Source organism: Protopterus annectens, chromosome 12.part0, assembly GCF_019279795.1.
Source record: "Protopterus annectens isolate FY-2018-M chromosome 12.part0, PAN1.0, whole genome shotgun sequence".
NCBI lineage: Eukaryota > Metazoa > Chordata > Ceratodontiformes > Protopteridae > Protopterus > Protopterus annectens.
This window is the reverse complement of record NC_056746.1, coordinates 1,160,254,241-1,160,270,739: the sequence shown is the minus strand read 5'-3', so window position 1 is coordinate 1,160,270,739 and position 16,499 is coordinate 1,160,254,241. Positions and strand designations below refer to the sequence as shown.

Genomic DNA, 16,499 nt, shown 5'->3' with positions numbered 1-16,499 from the left:
GAGCTTTTACTGCCTAGCAGGGTTTAACTAGACAATAAACACCAATATTTTACTGAACTGTACAGACAGAGGTTGAGGACAGTGAGTGTCCTTAGCCAAAGTATTTTGACAGTTTTGTTGAAAAAATTAACTGAAAAATGATGCAGACTTCTTTTTTCTTTTTGCCATTTGCAAAGACCAACATCCCAGGGTAGTGGAGGAGCATAGCTCACTAGAGATGTCCGCAAAGGGTCTACAGGATTTATCTGATGGGTGGGCATCAATCTTAACGTAACTGTCATGAGTAAAGTGTCATACTGCAGCAGTGATGAGTACTCCTATGAGTGTACTTTTTCAGGCAAGGTCTAGACTAGGTGAATGGTTTAAAAAAAGCAGAAAAAAAAACTTGCTCTGGCCCTCCTATTATTAAACACACACAGATCTGTTACAAAGTTAACGTGTAACTGAATCTGTTAGATTAGCCACTCAGTGGCAATGTTGTATTAGTATAGATGTAACGGAAACTGTCAGACAAGCAGTCATTAATACACTGTACAGTCACATAACTTGTATTCACAGCATATTTTTGCTTTCAAGTTGTGCATGTTCAGTATGTTTCATTGTCACCCATACTAGTTGTTTATTGGGTATTAAGGTTGTGTGAATTTCTTTTGTTAGTGATTGTTTATTTCTGGTCCCAGTTTTTAAGGCATTTCTGTTCTAAATACTAAGTTTATAGGAATTATAAAACATGAGGGGCTGGCCCTGCATTTTGTTTTTGTTGCATATTTAACAAGACCAGCCAGTAGTACTTGACATCTTTGATTTTCATAATTTATTTAAAATTTATATTTTCATTTGGGCTTTCCTGGGCTCTTTGTGTCTGCTAAGTGGTAGAATAGAGCACACTACCTTTTTTAAACATTCTGCAGTTCCCTTGTATCCCCTGTCCAGAAATGTATTGATGTAAGCATGTTTCCTATATTCCTCTGTAGTTATCATGCTGTAGGGTGTAGGTGTACAAACTCCATCACCGATGCCAGGCTTACATTTTCACACATTCTGCTTGGCACTCCACTAGGATGCAGCAGAGTGGAGCATCTTAATCAAGGATATTATAACTTATTTTTTTACACTTTTCTTGCAGGATTTCTTACAAATTTGAGCATGCTTATTTGTTGGAATTAATAACAAATATGGGCAGTTTATTTAAAATATATTTGCATATCCAAGCATCCTGTTTGTCCTTCCCCCGCAGTTTAAATGACTACTACTTGAAAGTCTTGCAAGAGTGAAAGTTGTGATTTTTTTTCACTTGCTCAAAAAACTTTATAGGTTCTTTCTGTAAGGTATTTGTTACATCATACATGACTGTAGTGGACATTTGTATGTGATGGTTAGAAGGCACAGAAAGCATACAGAGAAAAAAATGCTAGACATTTGCCTGCACGTCCTGTGGAGAGAAGTCCATAGTAATCACTGTCACAGATCCACTGCATTATATTTACATAATGGGAAGAGCTGTTGGCTTCTGTATTGTTATATTGAATTGCATGAATGGCTTAGTGTTGTATTTGTGTTGAGTGGTGCAGAATGGTGTAGCATCTCTTGCCAGTCATTGCTACTGCAGGGAAGACAGTTTCAGTGAGCCATATTTCTTTCAAATAAAGAAAGGCCATCTGATAGCCATCTGTGTGTATAGCAAATCCCCAAAATGAGTGTTTTGATATTCAAGCTTCCATTTTGCCCCCTTGCATGTACTTTGCCAAATTGTAATCTGTCTTTCTTTAATTGGTATTTTATTGCAAAACATTTCTTGTTTATGTGGAGGCTTTTAGTCTGTGGCACTACTGAAGTTGGCATGGGGAAGAGAGTATTGGTGGAGTTTTGCATGCTTGCCTTACTTCATAGCAAGGAGAGGGACATGCTGTCAAAGGCACACCTGTCTACAGTAGAGTTCCCAGTGAAAGCTAGAGAATCACACAGTGGTGGTCATCATTAAGGGGGTCTTGCCAAGTGATCACATCCGTGAGAGATATGGTAATTCAGCACTTAAAGCTCATGGTATGTCAGCTCTTTTGACACAGGTGCATATACATGGAGAGAGTTAGGGTGGTAAGTCAAACCTTGGTGTACCTCGCAGATGATGGCACCGCTCCTTGTATGGTTAACCTTCCTCTTCCAGTGAATGTATGAGCCATTAGGCTATTGCTCAAGGCAAAAAAATGCCAGTTGAGTAGGTAAAGAAAATTGATGATCAGCGTAGGACTGTATTTTTTAAATAGATCATATTTAGCTCTAGTTTTGTTAATTTTATTAGGTAATTGGAAATATTTTATTTACTATCTGACTGCTTTTGTTATTAATCTTGTTTTTAAAGGGCTGTTATTGTGTGGTTAATTCCTTGGGTAACTCCTTTGAAGGCTTTGCTGAGGTGTCAGTGGGTTTAATAACATTTTTTTCCATTACGTTTATTTCACATTTCTCATGTTTATTATATTCCTTTGCTGTTTGGTTGTTAGGGGCATTTTGTTTTTCTTAAGCTTGTTTTGATCTACCAAAGATTGTAAGCTATAATCCAACTAGAAACATTTTTTTTTCTTTCATTGTATGGTGTAATGCCTTCTAACTGAAAAGTGAAAATATTATTCAGATTACAGCACCAGCTAGTGAGTGGGAAAAATGCAACTTTATTCAGTAGAGATTTAGATATACTGACTTGGAACCTTTGTATAACACTGTATTTTTTTATGTAGGTTATGAGAGATATAGTGCCATAAGGGCTGACCCAGCCTTGGGGTTTCTTGAAAAAGTAGGGATGCCTGATATAAAACATCTTTCAACTGAGCAAGAAGTGTCCGAAAGGTAGGAAGTATGATGAATGTTATGTTTTGGATTCTGATATTTTGCTGTTTTCAAAGCCTGCTTCTATTGATGATGATAGCCATTTTCTCAACATGTGCCAAAAACGAAAAGTATGTACTTGCTGTAACAACAAATCAAGATGAGCAGACCTATCCACCTCAACTAGTAGTCATAAAACTGTAGGTTTTCACTTACCTAAACATCAAAAATTTTCCTCGGCTACTAGCACTTCCCATTTACCCATAATACGTAGCCAGCTTGCTTCCTCTCAAGATCTCAAGTATGTTGCTGGAAAACAAAGCACAGCATCAAAACAATGTCAGCAACACCCCCTCCAGACTCCTCTGTGATGAAACATTGGGAAGGAGGGTCATTGCAGTTGACAAGGGTAGATCTGCTCATCAAGCTCATTTTTTATAGTAAATACTTAACTTTTGTATCTTATATGAGGAGGTTCATTTTCATCAGTTGTGCAATTTATGTAATGTTGGACTAAATGAGAGTTGTAAAAAAAAATTTATGTGCAGTACATAATGTATAAAAATGATCGTGATGTCTTTTCTGTCCATTCTCAACCTGTAGAAGCTAAAGAAGCATTTTCTCTTGAGTGAAAATTAGATAATAGTTGCTAATTGTTGTTGTGTTGTGTCTTTTGGGGTTAGGGGTCACCACAGCGGAACTCTGGTCCACTAATGATTGGTAGTTGATTTTTACATGCCAAGTTACTAGCCCTGACGCGCAACCTTCAATGAAGTTACGCCCATTCGTGCATGTCTTCATGCAGAAGACGCTCTAGCTGAGAATCGAACCAGACAGCATCTTACTGTGAGGCGACAACGCTACCACATAGTTGCTAATTGTACTTTGTAGAAAAACAATCACTTTCTTAAAAAATAGATACTAAAAATTCTAGAATGCAGATATAGGAGCAGTTAAAGGATCGATTTCCTTGTGAAGAGCCCAGATTGAGACTCTTTTCCATTTACTCTTGTAGATCTTCCTTGTAGAAGCTTTCTAGAAAGATAGAAGTATTTGTTGGACTAGCGAGGAAAGCCTGGGCTGTCTAGCTGTCAATGGAATTGGAGAAACCATGTGATCAGTTTGAGGCCTGGAATATCAGGCTGCTTCATCCCAGAGGAATGTGAGAGAAGGTCTGGACTTGGGTCTATTATCCATGGAGGATATCAAAGATGAGACCAAAGGAAGGGGAACCACATGTGGCAAGGCCAAAAGGGGGCAGTGAGGATAAATGAGCTCTTCAACTGAAGCACTTTCTGTAAGAACTTTTTAATCAGAGGTAACGGGTGATAAGCATAAAGGAGACCAAAGGGCCAAATGTGGAATAGAACATCTGTTGATGATTCCTCCTCAGAAGGGATTAGGGCAAAGAACCTGCTGCACTTGTGGGGAGATGCAAAGAGATCACAGCAAGGATGGCCCCAGTGACGGAAAACCCTCTCCATCACCAATTGATTGAGAGACCACTCATGAGGCAACAGAGTGGACCTACTGAGTTTTCCTGCTAGTACGTTGGATTTCCCTGGTATGTGCGCTGCCATAAGAAAGCTGTTGGTGGAGATTGCCCACTGCCACACACTCATTGCCTGCTGACAAAAAGGAAAGACCACCCTGTTTGTTGACGTACCAAACAACAGACGTGTTGCCTGTTTGTATAGCAGTAGTCCCTAGTAAAAGAACATCTTGAAAGTCCTGCAATGCTGGTAGGACTGCTGTCATCCCTAGGACATTCATATGTGAATTGGTCTCGTGGGAGGACCATGTGCCTTGGACCATCCATCACAAGAAGTGACCCCTCCCCCCCAAATGGGAGGCATCTGTGGCTACTGAAGGGGCCAGAATAAAAGGACAGCCTATGTAAACTTCAAATGAAGCCACCAACAAAAATGATCCTTGCAGACTCAAGTGAGTTTGACTGGGAAGAACAAAGGATGATGCAGAATAGAACACTGAACAATTGGAATCCATTAAAGAACACTGATATAAAAGTGGACCACTGGAATTAAGGTTACAGCTCCTGCCATTGAACCTAGGCATCTGGCTGGAGGAGAAGGGTGAACAAGAATTTGCTGTGCCTGAAACTTGATTGTGTCCACACGATGTAAAGGAAGAGAAGCTATTTTACTTACTGTGTTCAACTGAGCACTTAAGGCTCTGTACAGGTTATAGATGAGATTTGGAGGTGTTGACTGAAATGCCTCGCCTTTGACAAAATTGGAACACATAATCACTGGTCTCCTGTAGGAAATGCTTGGTTGGGGCAGTGACGAACCAGTCATCTAGATATAAAAACACTTTGAATCCCAGCAGTCTCAGGTGAGCTGCTACCACTGCCATACACTTGGTAAACACTCAGGGGGCTGTGGTGAGACCAAAGGGCAGGACGTTGAACTGATAGTGACTGGCCTCCAGACAAAGTGCAGAAATCTTTGGGATCATCTGTTCATCTTGATGTGGTAGTATGCTTCCTGAAGATCGATTAAGCACATACAATTGTCTTTGTGTAAAAAAGGCAGAATGGGTTGAACTGTGGTCATTCGAAACTTTGAATTCTTCACAAATCTGTTAAATTTGCTTAGATCCAGTATTGGTCTCAGGTCCCCGGACTTCTTGGGCACTAAAAAGAACCTCGAGTAACTTAACGAATTCTCTGTGTCTGATGGGACCTCCTGGAGGACTGTTTTGTCTGATTGGAGAAATCTGAAAAAATGGTATGAAATAACTTCTGGGTATTATTTTTAGCACCCAAAATCTTTTCTTATAGAAGCCCAGGCATCTGGGTACAAAGACTCCAGGAATGCTGACAGGGTTTATCCGAAAAGGAATTTCAGAAACCTTGGTTTTGCAGGCCTCCTCTGCCTCGAGGACAGTGTCTTCCATTTGAACTTCCCTCCTGTCTCTGGAGGAGTTGTCCGATTCATGAGTCCTGGAAAAATCAATGGGACTTACAGAACCACATTTTCTTGCCCCCTGTTTGATTCCAGGAAAAGGGTTATTGAGGGGTAAAAAAGTGGATCCCTACACCAAACAGGGTGTTTCCATCTTGTTCACTCTGGGAAGACATTTTTTTCACAGTAGGTTCAAACAGGGACATTCCATCAAAAGGAACATTAATGAAAGAAGACTTGAAAGGCTCCGCAAAGTTGCATAAATGTATTCAGGTATGTCTCCTAATGACTATGTCTGAACCTTCAGTCCGTGAGGTACCCTTCATAGCATGTAATATTAACTTCATGGATGCATTGGAAATGGATAATACAGTGGCCAGCTGTGAACAAGACCTTCTTGTAGTCCTTCGTGGACATGGACTCTGAGAGGGATTTGGAGAGTTCCTTGGTCAAATCCCAGATCATCCCACTGTAATCTTGAGAATTGCACTATGAAATTCAGGGACCTCGAGACAAAGGTCGCTGAAGCAAATATGCACTATCCAAACTTGTCCAATGCCCTGGACTCTCTATTAGGGGGATGGACTGAGGAGCTCCACTCCACTGCCTTGTTTAAGTGGTTGCCACCATAGCATCAACAGGAACTCCTTTGCTGCAGTGTCACCTGTCCTTCGACAGTGCCAAAACATTTTCTGTTTGTCAGGGAATGGGTTCAACAGAATTCAGTTCCTTCCATGCCGGGCAAGAAATTAAATTGATAAGCTCATCCGCCAACGGAGTCACCCAAGATGTAGATGGGCTGGACCCAAATGCTTCCAGAAAAACTGACTCCTCTGGGGGAGGCAGTATCTGAAGACCATCCACCTTTTTGTGTAAGGATTTCTAGCGTGTCTTCAAAGGAAATGTCATTTGGTGGAGATCTGAGGGACCCTTTCCCTTCATCGAAGTCAGTATTTTCAGTGAGAGATTCTATAAGGGAATCTATATGTCTCTTTTTGCACATTCTGTTTCAGGGAACCTCTTCAGTGGGATGGTTTGGACAGGTGTCCGAAGAGAGGGGAAGTTCCTCAATGGGGACTGTCTAGATGCTAGATAGTACCGGCTGTCCCTGTGGAGTAGGCCTGGTTAAGATCAGTACTCGGACCCAAAGCAGGAAGGGATACAGGATTCAAGGATGCGAGAGTAATCGTATCACTCTGTCAGGAGAAAGCCCTCTCCACTACCTCAAAAGCAGATGGACCACGAGAATCCATGGCTGGCCTCACTAGAGCTGAAACCTCCAAAGCTGCCAAGCCTCAACCCTGTCTGGATCTGTGCCTTAAGGAAGGAGTCAGACCCGAGGCGTCCAGTGCCAAAGCTTTGAGGGGCAAGAACTGCTTCATTAACATTGGAGTGGAGCCCAACCCCCCAGATCCAATGCCAGTGCTTTAGGTGCGAGACACATCCCGAACCAAAGGAACCAGAGTGGAACTAGTCAGGGAGGCTGCCGGACTCAAAGACTTGGTTGTCTTCAGTTCCAAATTGACACTCTTGGGACTGTCAGATCCAAGGCCTCTGAAACCATGGCATGGATTGGAGAAGGAGAGATCACTATGTGAGAGGTGGATGGGGAGGCTCATGGATCCAATGGGAGATGGAGATGGAATAGCTCCCATCTGAATCTGAGCTCTGAGGAATTTCCTCATCCTATCCACATTGGCTTCTGACAAGACTTCTGGGGGACATAATGGAAGAGATGGTTGACTGAGTTCTAGACTCTCTGCTCTCCTCCGCATCCCTTGGAGAAAAGGGGAATGCAGCTGAGGAGAAACTGGTTCAGTGGTAAACCCCGGTGAGTGGGCTGAGGAGACTTGGAGAGAATAACAGTTGTATCCAAGGGTGTGGGATCAGTGTGTTTTTTCTTAGGATTCAAAGTTTTCTGAATTTTTTGAGGAGACTGAGATGAAGCCAATGTAGTTGCCTTCAGAGAACGGGTGGGGGTCTTTTGGGAGATTCCTTCCACTCTGCAGAAGATTTTGCAGGTTTAGTGGGGTTTGAGCCCCTGAATAAGAAGAGAAAGAAGGCAGCAGCACACCCTTAAGCACAAACTTATTCCTTCTGTTGCTGATTGCCCTAGAATTAAAGGCACCACAAACGGAGCAGTCAGTGTTGAGGTGTGATGCTCCTAGGTAGTAGACTCGCTCCCTGTGGACATCAGAATTGGGAATCTAGTACCCACAGAAAGTGCAATTTTTAAAGCCTTTTGGTTTTTCAGCCATTTTTCTTTTAATTAAGTGGGCTGCCAACAGTGGTAGAAAAAATACCCTCTAAAGGGTAGACAGTTTAGGAAAAAGAGACAGGTACCAGTTATATTAAAGCAGAAAACTAACAAAAGGTAGAAAAAAGGCAATAAAAAGGAGTAATTGGAAGAAACCTCGAGTACATAACTGTGATGGCCCACCATTGGACCAGTAATCAAGGATCCTCAATCCTCACCATTGGCACCTGTTGGGAAAGTTTACTGAGAGGATAACAGGTACACACACACTACTTCCAAATGCAGCTCTCTACATCAAGTGCAGTTTCCCTTAAGAGCACACAAAGACTACAGTCAGTCCGAGGCTGGTTTCTCCCTCTTTTTCCAGATCCCCCAGTAAGACTCCCCATTGGCAGAATTATAGAGTTGAGTCCTTAGCCGGGGTTCCAAGACAAGTCCTGCAACTCTCTCTCTGTCCAACCAGTGCTTCGTGTCCCTGCCCATGTAGCTGACATACACACACACACACACACACACACACACACACACACACACACACACACACACACTGGCACAGGTTTACTAGCTATGCCCCCTTCTGCCCAGAATATAAGGTAGTTACCACTGCCACCAGAACCCCTCACCAGCTACTTTAAGGCCCTTAAAGGGTGTCCAATTTTACTGTGTAATAGTAATACAAATACAAATGGTAGTTTGAGCAAGAGAAAGGCTATTAGGAGTGCCCCACACAGTGTCACCAAATAAATATGCAAGTACTCTCAGAACTTAAATATTTCTACAATGATCAGCCCCAATGAAAGGTTTAAATATATTTAGTAATAAATAATAAAAGAACAATAAAATATTGTGTGTGTGTGTGTGTGTGTGTGTGTGTGTGTGTATATATATATATATATATATATATATATATATATATATATATATATATATATATATATATCCCCCCCCACAGTGACAGAGTTCAGAACCACAGGAAATATTTAAAATAACATTGTAGGACAGGCTCAGACAAATAAAGAAAGCAATATGTAAACTAAGCTTCACTATATTCTTGACTGTATCTTAGAGAGTTACTATACCCTAATAAATTACTTAATAGAGCAGGGGAGATGCTGTGGTGAGTGGTTCTTCTTGTCAGGCCCAAGACAGAATACAGAATGCTGTGTCTCACTAAGAGACTTCTCAGAATAATATCTAAGGTATTACTGCTGGGATAGCTTGCAGAATGACATCACTTCTTCTCATCTGACTTCTAGTTCTTGTGCAAACCCCCATTGCTGGAAGCTGGCAGGACTTAGCACCTACCTGTAAAAATACACACACAAGGCCTCTGCTCAGATGTTTGGCAGGTGCTGGAAGTCATAAAATAAGTGCATACCTTCACACTTCCAGAGTAGTAATTAGTTCACTCCAAAGACAATACAGAAATCTTCCTAGTACAGGCTTTGTGTCTCTGGCTGCCTTGAAACCTATGAGATAGCATCTTTATGGCCTAGCCTAAAAGTGATTTAATTTCAGATATTTTTCTAATGCTTGCTGGACTGAGGTCAGCCTTCCAGTTTCATCTGTTAAAACATATACATTTAAACAGTTACAGTAGTGCATGTACATTTCTGTTCTCTCCAGTAAGGCACATTGTGGATATATTTCAAACCCAAGCACTTTACAAAATATTTTTTTAACACAAACATACATCTGTACGATTCAGTTTGGTGTACACATGACATATTGTTCTAATACATTTGTAACACCAGCATCTTGTATGATCCACAGTTTTAATACATTTGTAACATAAGCATCTTGTATAAATCAATTTGATATTCGCAAATAACATATAATTATTTACAAACTAATTCCAGGTAGCTGTGCTGGCAGTACTTCCTTTCATCACAATAACAATTAGGAGAGGGAAGTGATGAATTGAGGATAAAAGATTAAAGGTTTTAAGAGAATTACACACAAAAACTGCAATAATAGCCAAAATATCTGTCAGAGTTTAATCCGTGTCTGTGCAAGATGGTGGCAGACGAGATCAGAGATATTGCTAGTTGACTGGGACATTACAGGTAGAGGGAGGAGCTCATGAGTTGGATCTGAAAATCTAGTGTATGCTGCGGAGTAAGATCTGATACCCAGTCATTGAGGAATGAATGAAAGGACAACATCAGATCAATTGATCCTAAGATCTGAAAGATTTAGGTGTCAGGATAGTATCTAAGTTGTTTATGCACATCCATTGTATGGATTATCTTTTCTCCCTCATTTTTAGGTTCAGAAAAGAAAACGGGGAGATGGATAGTTTGACATAAAGTAAGGTCTGACACCCTTTTAGGCATAAAAAGGATTAGTCCTGAAAGAAATCCTGTCCCTGTGGAAAAGTTAGGGTTGACTCACCATAAGAGCTTGTAGAGGTCAGAGCAATCAGTGTAACTGTTTTCCATGTTAAGTGCCTCAAGTCAGCCAGATAAGCTAGTTCAAATGGAGCAAGTGTTAGCTTCTCTAACACAAGATTAAGACCTCAAGGAGGGACTGCCGGTTTACTTGGATGCCTCTTATGCAAAATCCCAAGAACATTTTGACATTAGATTCCATCGAAAGAGAAGTATCCATGGGCAGACGTGCTGAAATGGCTGATAAATGAACCTTTACAGAGGAATAAGAAAGGACATAGGATAGGAACTCATGCAAACACTGTAAAACCAGAGAGCAGCTAGCTCTGCATGGGTGCTGGTATATTGTTGACAACAACTAGAAAACCTTTTCCATTTGCTATTAAATGTTTTTTCTAGTAACAGGTGATGTCCTTCTCTTCCCATGTTGCAGTATTCTTAGTGTGCAGTATTTTTTGTGTAGGATTCTCCCCCTCAGGCGACCTGAATATCTGCTCCTAAACAAAAGCGTAAGCCTGGTTGCTGTAGGTGCATTGGACGTCACACGTAAGGCTATAAACCAGGGACCTTAAATGTCACGTCTGCACACACAGACCTCAGCTTCTGATTTAGGAGTTATGGGGCATTGTTAGAGCAGTCTACTTCTTCGACTCCCCTCAATGAAGCCGCTTCTGAAGTAACGGCCAGCACGTCCACTGAGGTAGCTCAGATATCTGTTTCTACCAATGTCGAGGGGGAACCAGGCCTCGCCAGACTGGGATACCAGAACCCAAAGCCCCAGCTCCAACAAAGGCCCCTGAAACTAGGCCTTCTCACAGGACTACTCCTTTGAAAAGGAAACAGAAAAGAAAGCATCTGTCTCTCTCTGCTGAGGGATTACCTGACTGGCAATCCTTCACTCAATCCTTGATGCAGGCATTTACGGCCCTTAAGCTGTCGGCCTCTTCACGCTCCACCAGTCCTGTTCTCAGCCCTAGGCCTGCCTCAGCTACTTCAATTCATCTTCCCACTTCTCATGTAGGAGAAGAAGAGGAGGATTACTCCTCATCATCCAATGAGTCAATTACTCACTCATCACAGATTGTCTCTCCACTGGAATACTATTCTCCTGATGAGGAATCCGGAGAAGGGGACTGTCCCCCAGAGGACATCACCTTTGGAGAGACCATTACCAAAATGAAAGAATATTTCAAATAAGATACTTCCCAAATGACTGAAACTCAAGAGATATTTTGAATTACTACAAGAAGAATCTCGTTCTCCATCTGCCATTCCCACCAGTCATACCCACTTATCTTGATGCATTTTCTTCAACATCAAAAAATCAAGATTCACAGCCACCCACCCCTAAGAGACCTGACTGTTTCTGTAAGGTGCCTGAGGAACAGACATTTCTGGTGAAACCCACCTTGGCAGACCCGACAGTGATTGCTGTATTCCCTGACAGGTAGTCAAGATTAATACCCTCCTTGTCCCTTTTACGTACTGACAAGGACAGCAAGAATATGGACAGGATAGGCGAGAAGGTTTATACCTTCTCCACCCTAGCCTTCAGAGCTATCTACTACCAAACTCATATGATAAAGTATGCCTTGGACTTGCTATCCCAAGCCTCTACTCTTCTGTCCTCCTTGCCTGACTCCCCTAACAAGACAGAGGTAGTATCAAAACTGTCTCTGGCTTCTCAAGTGGTGAGACATTCAATTAGATGCAGTTATGATGCAGTAGATGCTTCTGCAAGGTCTGCTGCTTCTGCATCAGTGCTACGCAGAGATTCTTGGCTTCACCTTCAACCCCTGCCAGAGGACTTCTAGTCCAAAATTATTGATACCCCTCTTGATCACAACCTCCTGTTTGGGAAATAGTCTGCAGAACTCTTTAAAAACCTTCAGGAGAAAAGCAAGGAGCTTAAAGATATTAAACACTTTCTGGTGTCCCCCATTCTTAAATCCTATAGGAATTACCCAGCCAAGACCACCTTTGTTAAGAGGACCCCCTCCTCTGCTTCTCCTTCCTCTTCCAGACATAGGAAAGGAGCCAGGAGACAAACCACTTCCAGACAAGCTTCCTGTCAGTCTACCCAAAGACAGCTCTTTCATAACAGAAATGGCTCCAACAACACGTGACTGCCTTGCCCACCTCCCCCACTGCCTACCCTTTTGGAGAACTATCACCACAGAGCGCTGGATTCTGGCAATAGTAGGAGGGATATTTCCTCTCTTGGAAAGAAAGATCACCTGCAAGGCGCAGTCAATTCCCACCCAAGAATCAACTACGCCTTATTCCCCAGATCCTACAGGATCTTCTGAACCATGGAACTATAGAACCCGTCCCTTCAGGACAAGAAGGAAAAGGTTTTTACTCAAGGTTATTTCTAGTACCAAAAAAGGACGGCCCTTGGAAGCCAATTCTGGGTCTGTCCTTTCTAAACCTCTTCCTAAAAGTTCCATCTTTCAGAATGTTATCCCTCCAGACCCTTCTTCCACTATTGCCAACTCAGGCATTAATGGCCATGCTAGATCTCAAGGAGGCCTACATCCACATCTCCATAAAACCCTCTCACAGAAAGTACTTATGTTTTACTAGGCCCTGTTCTCACTTTCAGTTTACAGTCTTGCCCTTTGATTTATCTACTTGTACCCAGGGTATTCACAAAATACCTGTCCCCAGCAGTTGCCTATTGCAGAACCAAAGGCATTCAAATTTACCCATACCTAGATGACATCCTTATTCTTGCAGAAAAAGAGGACACCATAAAAAAAATCTGCAGTTCACCATATCCCTGCTACAAGGCTTGGGGTTCACCCTCAACCTCCCCAAGTCATCCCTAACCCCACAGCAGGACAAAATCTTCCTGGGATAAAGGATCAGAGCAGACCTGATGCAGGCATTCCTCCCTCGGGACAAAGTTTACTCCCTTACTGCCCACTTCCAGGACCTGATCCAGGTACAACAACTATCAGCAAGGCAATTCCTATGGGTTCTGGGCCTTATGGCAGCCACCATTCCCATGCTGCCTTTATCCAAGATGAATGAGAAAACTGCAGTGGTATTTGAAGTATGTGTGGTCCCAACACAACCACACACTAGAATTTCAGATCCCATTTTTACCCTACCTCAAAGCGGAATTAAGGTGGTGGATACAACAAATTCAAATGACCCCCCCCCACACACACACACACACACACACACACACACACACACACACACACACACACACACACACACACACACACACACACACACACACACACACACACAAACACACAAGCTCAATTCATGCATACAGATGCATCAGACCTGGGCTGGAGAGCTACCATGAAGTCTCAAGGTGCATGAGAACTGGCACCCTACCCTCCGGAAAAAAACATATCAATGTGAGGAAGATGACAGCAGTCCTTTTGGCCCTGAAAGCCTTTCTCCCAGTCCTGCAACCAGGTCCCCTTCAAATCTTCACAGACAGTACCACAGTCATGTGGTACCTCAGCAAACAAGGAGGGACCAAATCCCATCTCCTGTGGAGGATAGCAGTACAGATTTGGGACCTAGCCTCCAGAAAAAACTTATCCCTGCAGGCAGCCTACATCCCATCCCAAGACGACCAACAGACATGTTTTCAGCACATCATCTCCTCTACATCACGAATGGATGTTGAACAGGGAAGTTTTTCTAGACCTTGTCCACCAGTGGGGCACACCTTAAGTAGATTTGTTTGCCTCCCCCCAGAACAGACAGTTGAAAAAATTCTGCTACAAGGACCACTCCCCACTAGCCTGGAGGGTGGAGGCCTTCAACATTTCATGGAAGGGACGGTTTCTGTATGCATTTTCCCCCTTCCCTCTCATCCCAAAAGTCCTTCTGAAGATCAGGAAGGACAAACCAGAAATCTTGCTGGTGACTCCATACTGGCCAAGGCAGCATTGGTTCCCCCTACTACTGTCTGTCGCCAAGGGTAATCACCACAAGTTACCCCACAAGGTGGACCTACTCACACAGCAGAAGGGGAACACTCATTCATCCTCACCTACAGATGTTATGCCTAGCACTACGGGTAATAAAATTTTAATTCCCTTCAGACACCACTACTCTGAGGATGTGCTTTCAATCCTGAGGGAGGCCAAGAAACCAACTGCAAAGATATCCTACATTTCAAAATTGGAAAGATTCTCCAATGTCTCAAAAAGCATAAGGATCCCTTTCTAGCAGATGTTCTTCTAGTCCTAAGTTGTGTGTGTGAACGTATCAAGTCTGACCTTTCATACTCCTCAGTGAAAGTCCGTCTGTCTGCATTCTCTGCCTGCTTACCCCTAGACCCCCTCTGCTATCCAAGCTAGATGTTAAATTGTTCCTGAAAGGGGTCTTGCACATCAGACCACCAAGAAAACCCGTCCCACCACCTTGGGACTTAAACTTTATCCTAGGAAAACTCACACTGGCTCCATTTGAGCCAGCCAGCTCTGCAACACTCCAAATGTGCACATGGAAAACTGTTCTGCTGGTGTCCCTTACCTCTGCTGGAAGGGTGTCAGAGTTACATGGTCTCATGGCCTGCCCACCCTACACTATTTTCCACAAGGACAGGGTGACCCTGCGCACCAACCCTTCTTTCATACATAAGGTGGTCAAGGAACTGTCTTTAAACTAGGCGTTCACCTGCCCATCTTCTTCCCCTCTCCCATTAATGACGATGAGAGGATACTTCATTCCCTGGACATGCACAGGCAACTAAAGTTTTATTTAGATAAAACTAAGTCCGTTAGAAAATCCAACCAACTATTTGTATCCTTCCACCCCAGAGCCCTGGGCAAGGCAGTCTCCAAACAAACCATTTCCTGCTGGAGCAGAAAAAACTGTCTACTCCTGCTTCTCCTACCATGGCAAGGACCTACTTCAGGGTGTAAGAGCTCACTCTACCAGGACCATAGCATCCTCCAAAGCCTTCTTCAAATGCCTGGGCACAGCCTCTATTCTGGAGGCTGCCACCTGGTCCTCTATACATACCTTCACCAGGCACTACAAATTGGACCACATCACCAGAGCAGAGTTTGCTAGGGCAATCCTACAGGGCTTTCTAGAACCAGCTTACCTCTACCTCCCCTTTTTCCTGAGCTGTGGCACTCTCCCACACTAAGAATACTGCAACATGGGAATAGAAGGACATAGAAACTTGTGTAAAATCTTACCATAACCATAGATGTCCTTCTCATCCATGTTGCAGTATTCCCCCCTCCACCTATCCCACTTCATTCCTATTGGCCTGTCTAGATGGCACCCTGGAGCACCACCTAGACTATGGTCAGACTAGCCAGCTAATGGCACTTTACACTTCTTGTGGACATCATGTGGTTCATACTAGTTGACTGTCCGACTGGACAATCAAGTTCTCAGGTCTGTGCGTGCAGATGTCACATTCAAGGTCCCTGGTTTATGGCCCTACGTGTGACGTCCCATGCACCTACAGCAACCAGGCTTAAGCATTTGTATAGGAGCCGACGTTTGGGTCGCCTGAGGTGGAGAATCCCACACTAAGAATACTGCAACATGGAAGAGAAAGACATCTATGGTTATGGTAAGATTTTGCACAACTTTTCTTTCTTGCCTCCATTTGTACTTGCTGCACATCCTCAGTAAACAGGTGCCTAAAAAGAATCAAGACCCTGTTATCCAGGCAGTCAGTTGAAGATGATAGATGTTAGGGTGTATCAAACCACCCCTGTTGTTGTATGAGTAGATCTAGTTTGTGAAGAATCTTGTGGTAATTGTCCCTGGTCATTTCTAAAAGAAGTGAGAAGCACAGTTGCCTGGGCCCAAAGGAAGTCACCACAGTGGTCTTCGGGGATGCCTTCTGAGTTTTCAAAAGTACCATGGATATTAGTGGAAAGGGTTGAAAGGCATAAATGAATGTTCTTGTCCAAGTTGAAGAAAATGCATCTGTCTTTTGGGCCTTCTTGCTTGGGATTGTGGAACAGAACATTGCCAGTTGATTATTCAGAGGGGAGGCAAAAAGGTCCATTTGAACAATGACAGAAATTTTAAAGAAACATTGGGACATAAATTACTAGTATGTACCTATTGGAAACATATTAGGTCTGAAAAACCCAT

General features: G+C 42.9%; 1 protein-coding gene across 3 annotated transcripts in view; it reads left to right on the top strand.

The window, feature by feature from the left end:
• Positions 1–16,499, top strand: part of CHD6 (chromodomain helicase DNA binding protein 6) — a 2,211,516-nt gene that overhangs the window by 1,366,428 nt on the left and 828,589 nt on the right. For all 3 annotated transcript variants that reach the window (XM_044090190.1, XM_044090189.1, XM_044090188.1), the window contains one exon: positions 2,736–2,844. In XM_044090190.1, the coding sequence (XP_043946125.1) occupies positions 2,736–2,844 (109 nt within the window). The remainder of the gene's footprint in view (positions 1–2,735; positions 2,845–16,499) is intronic.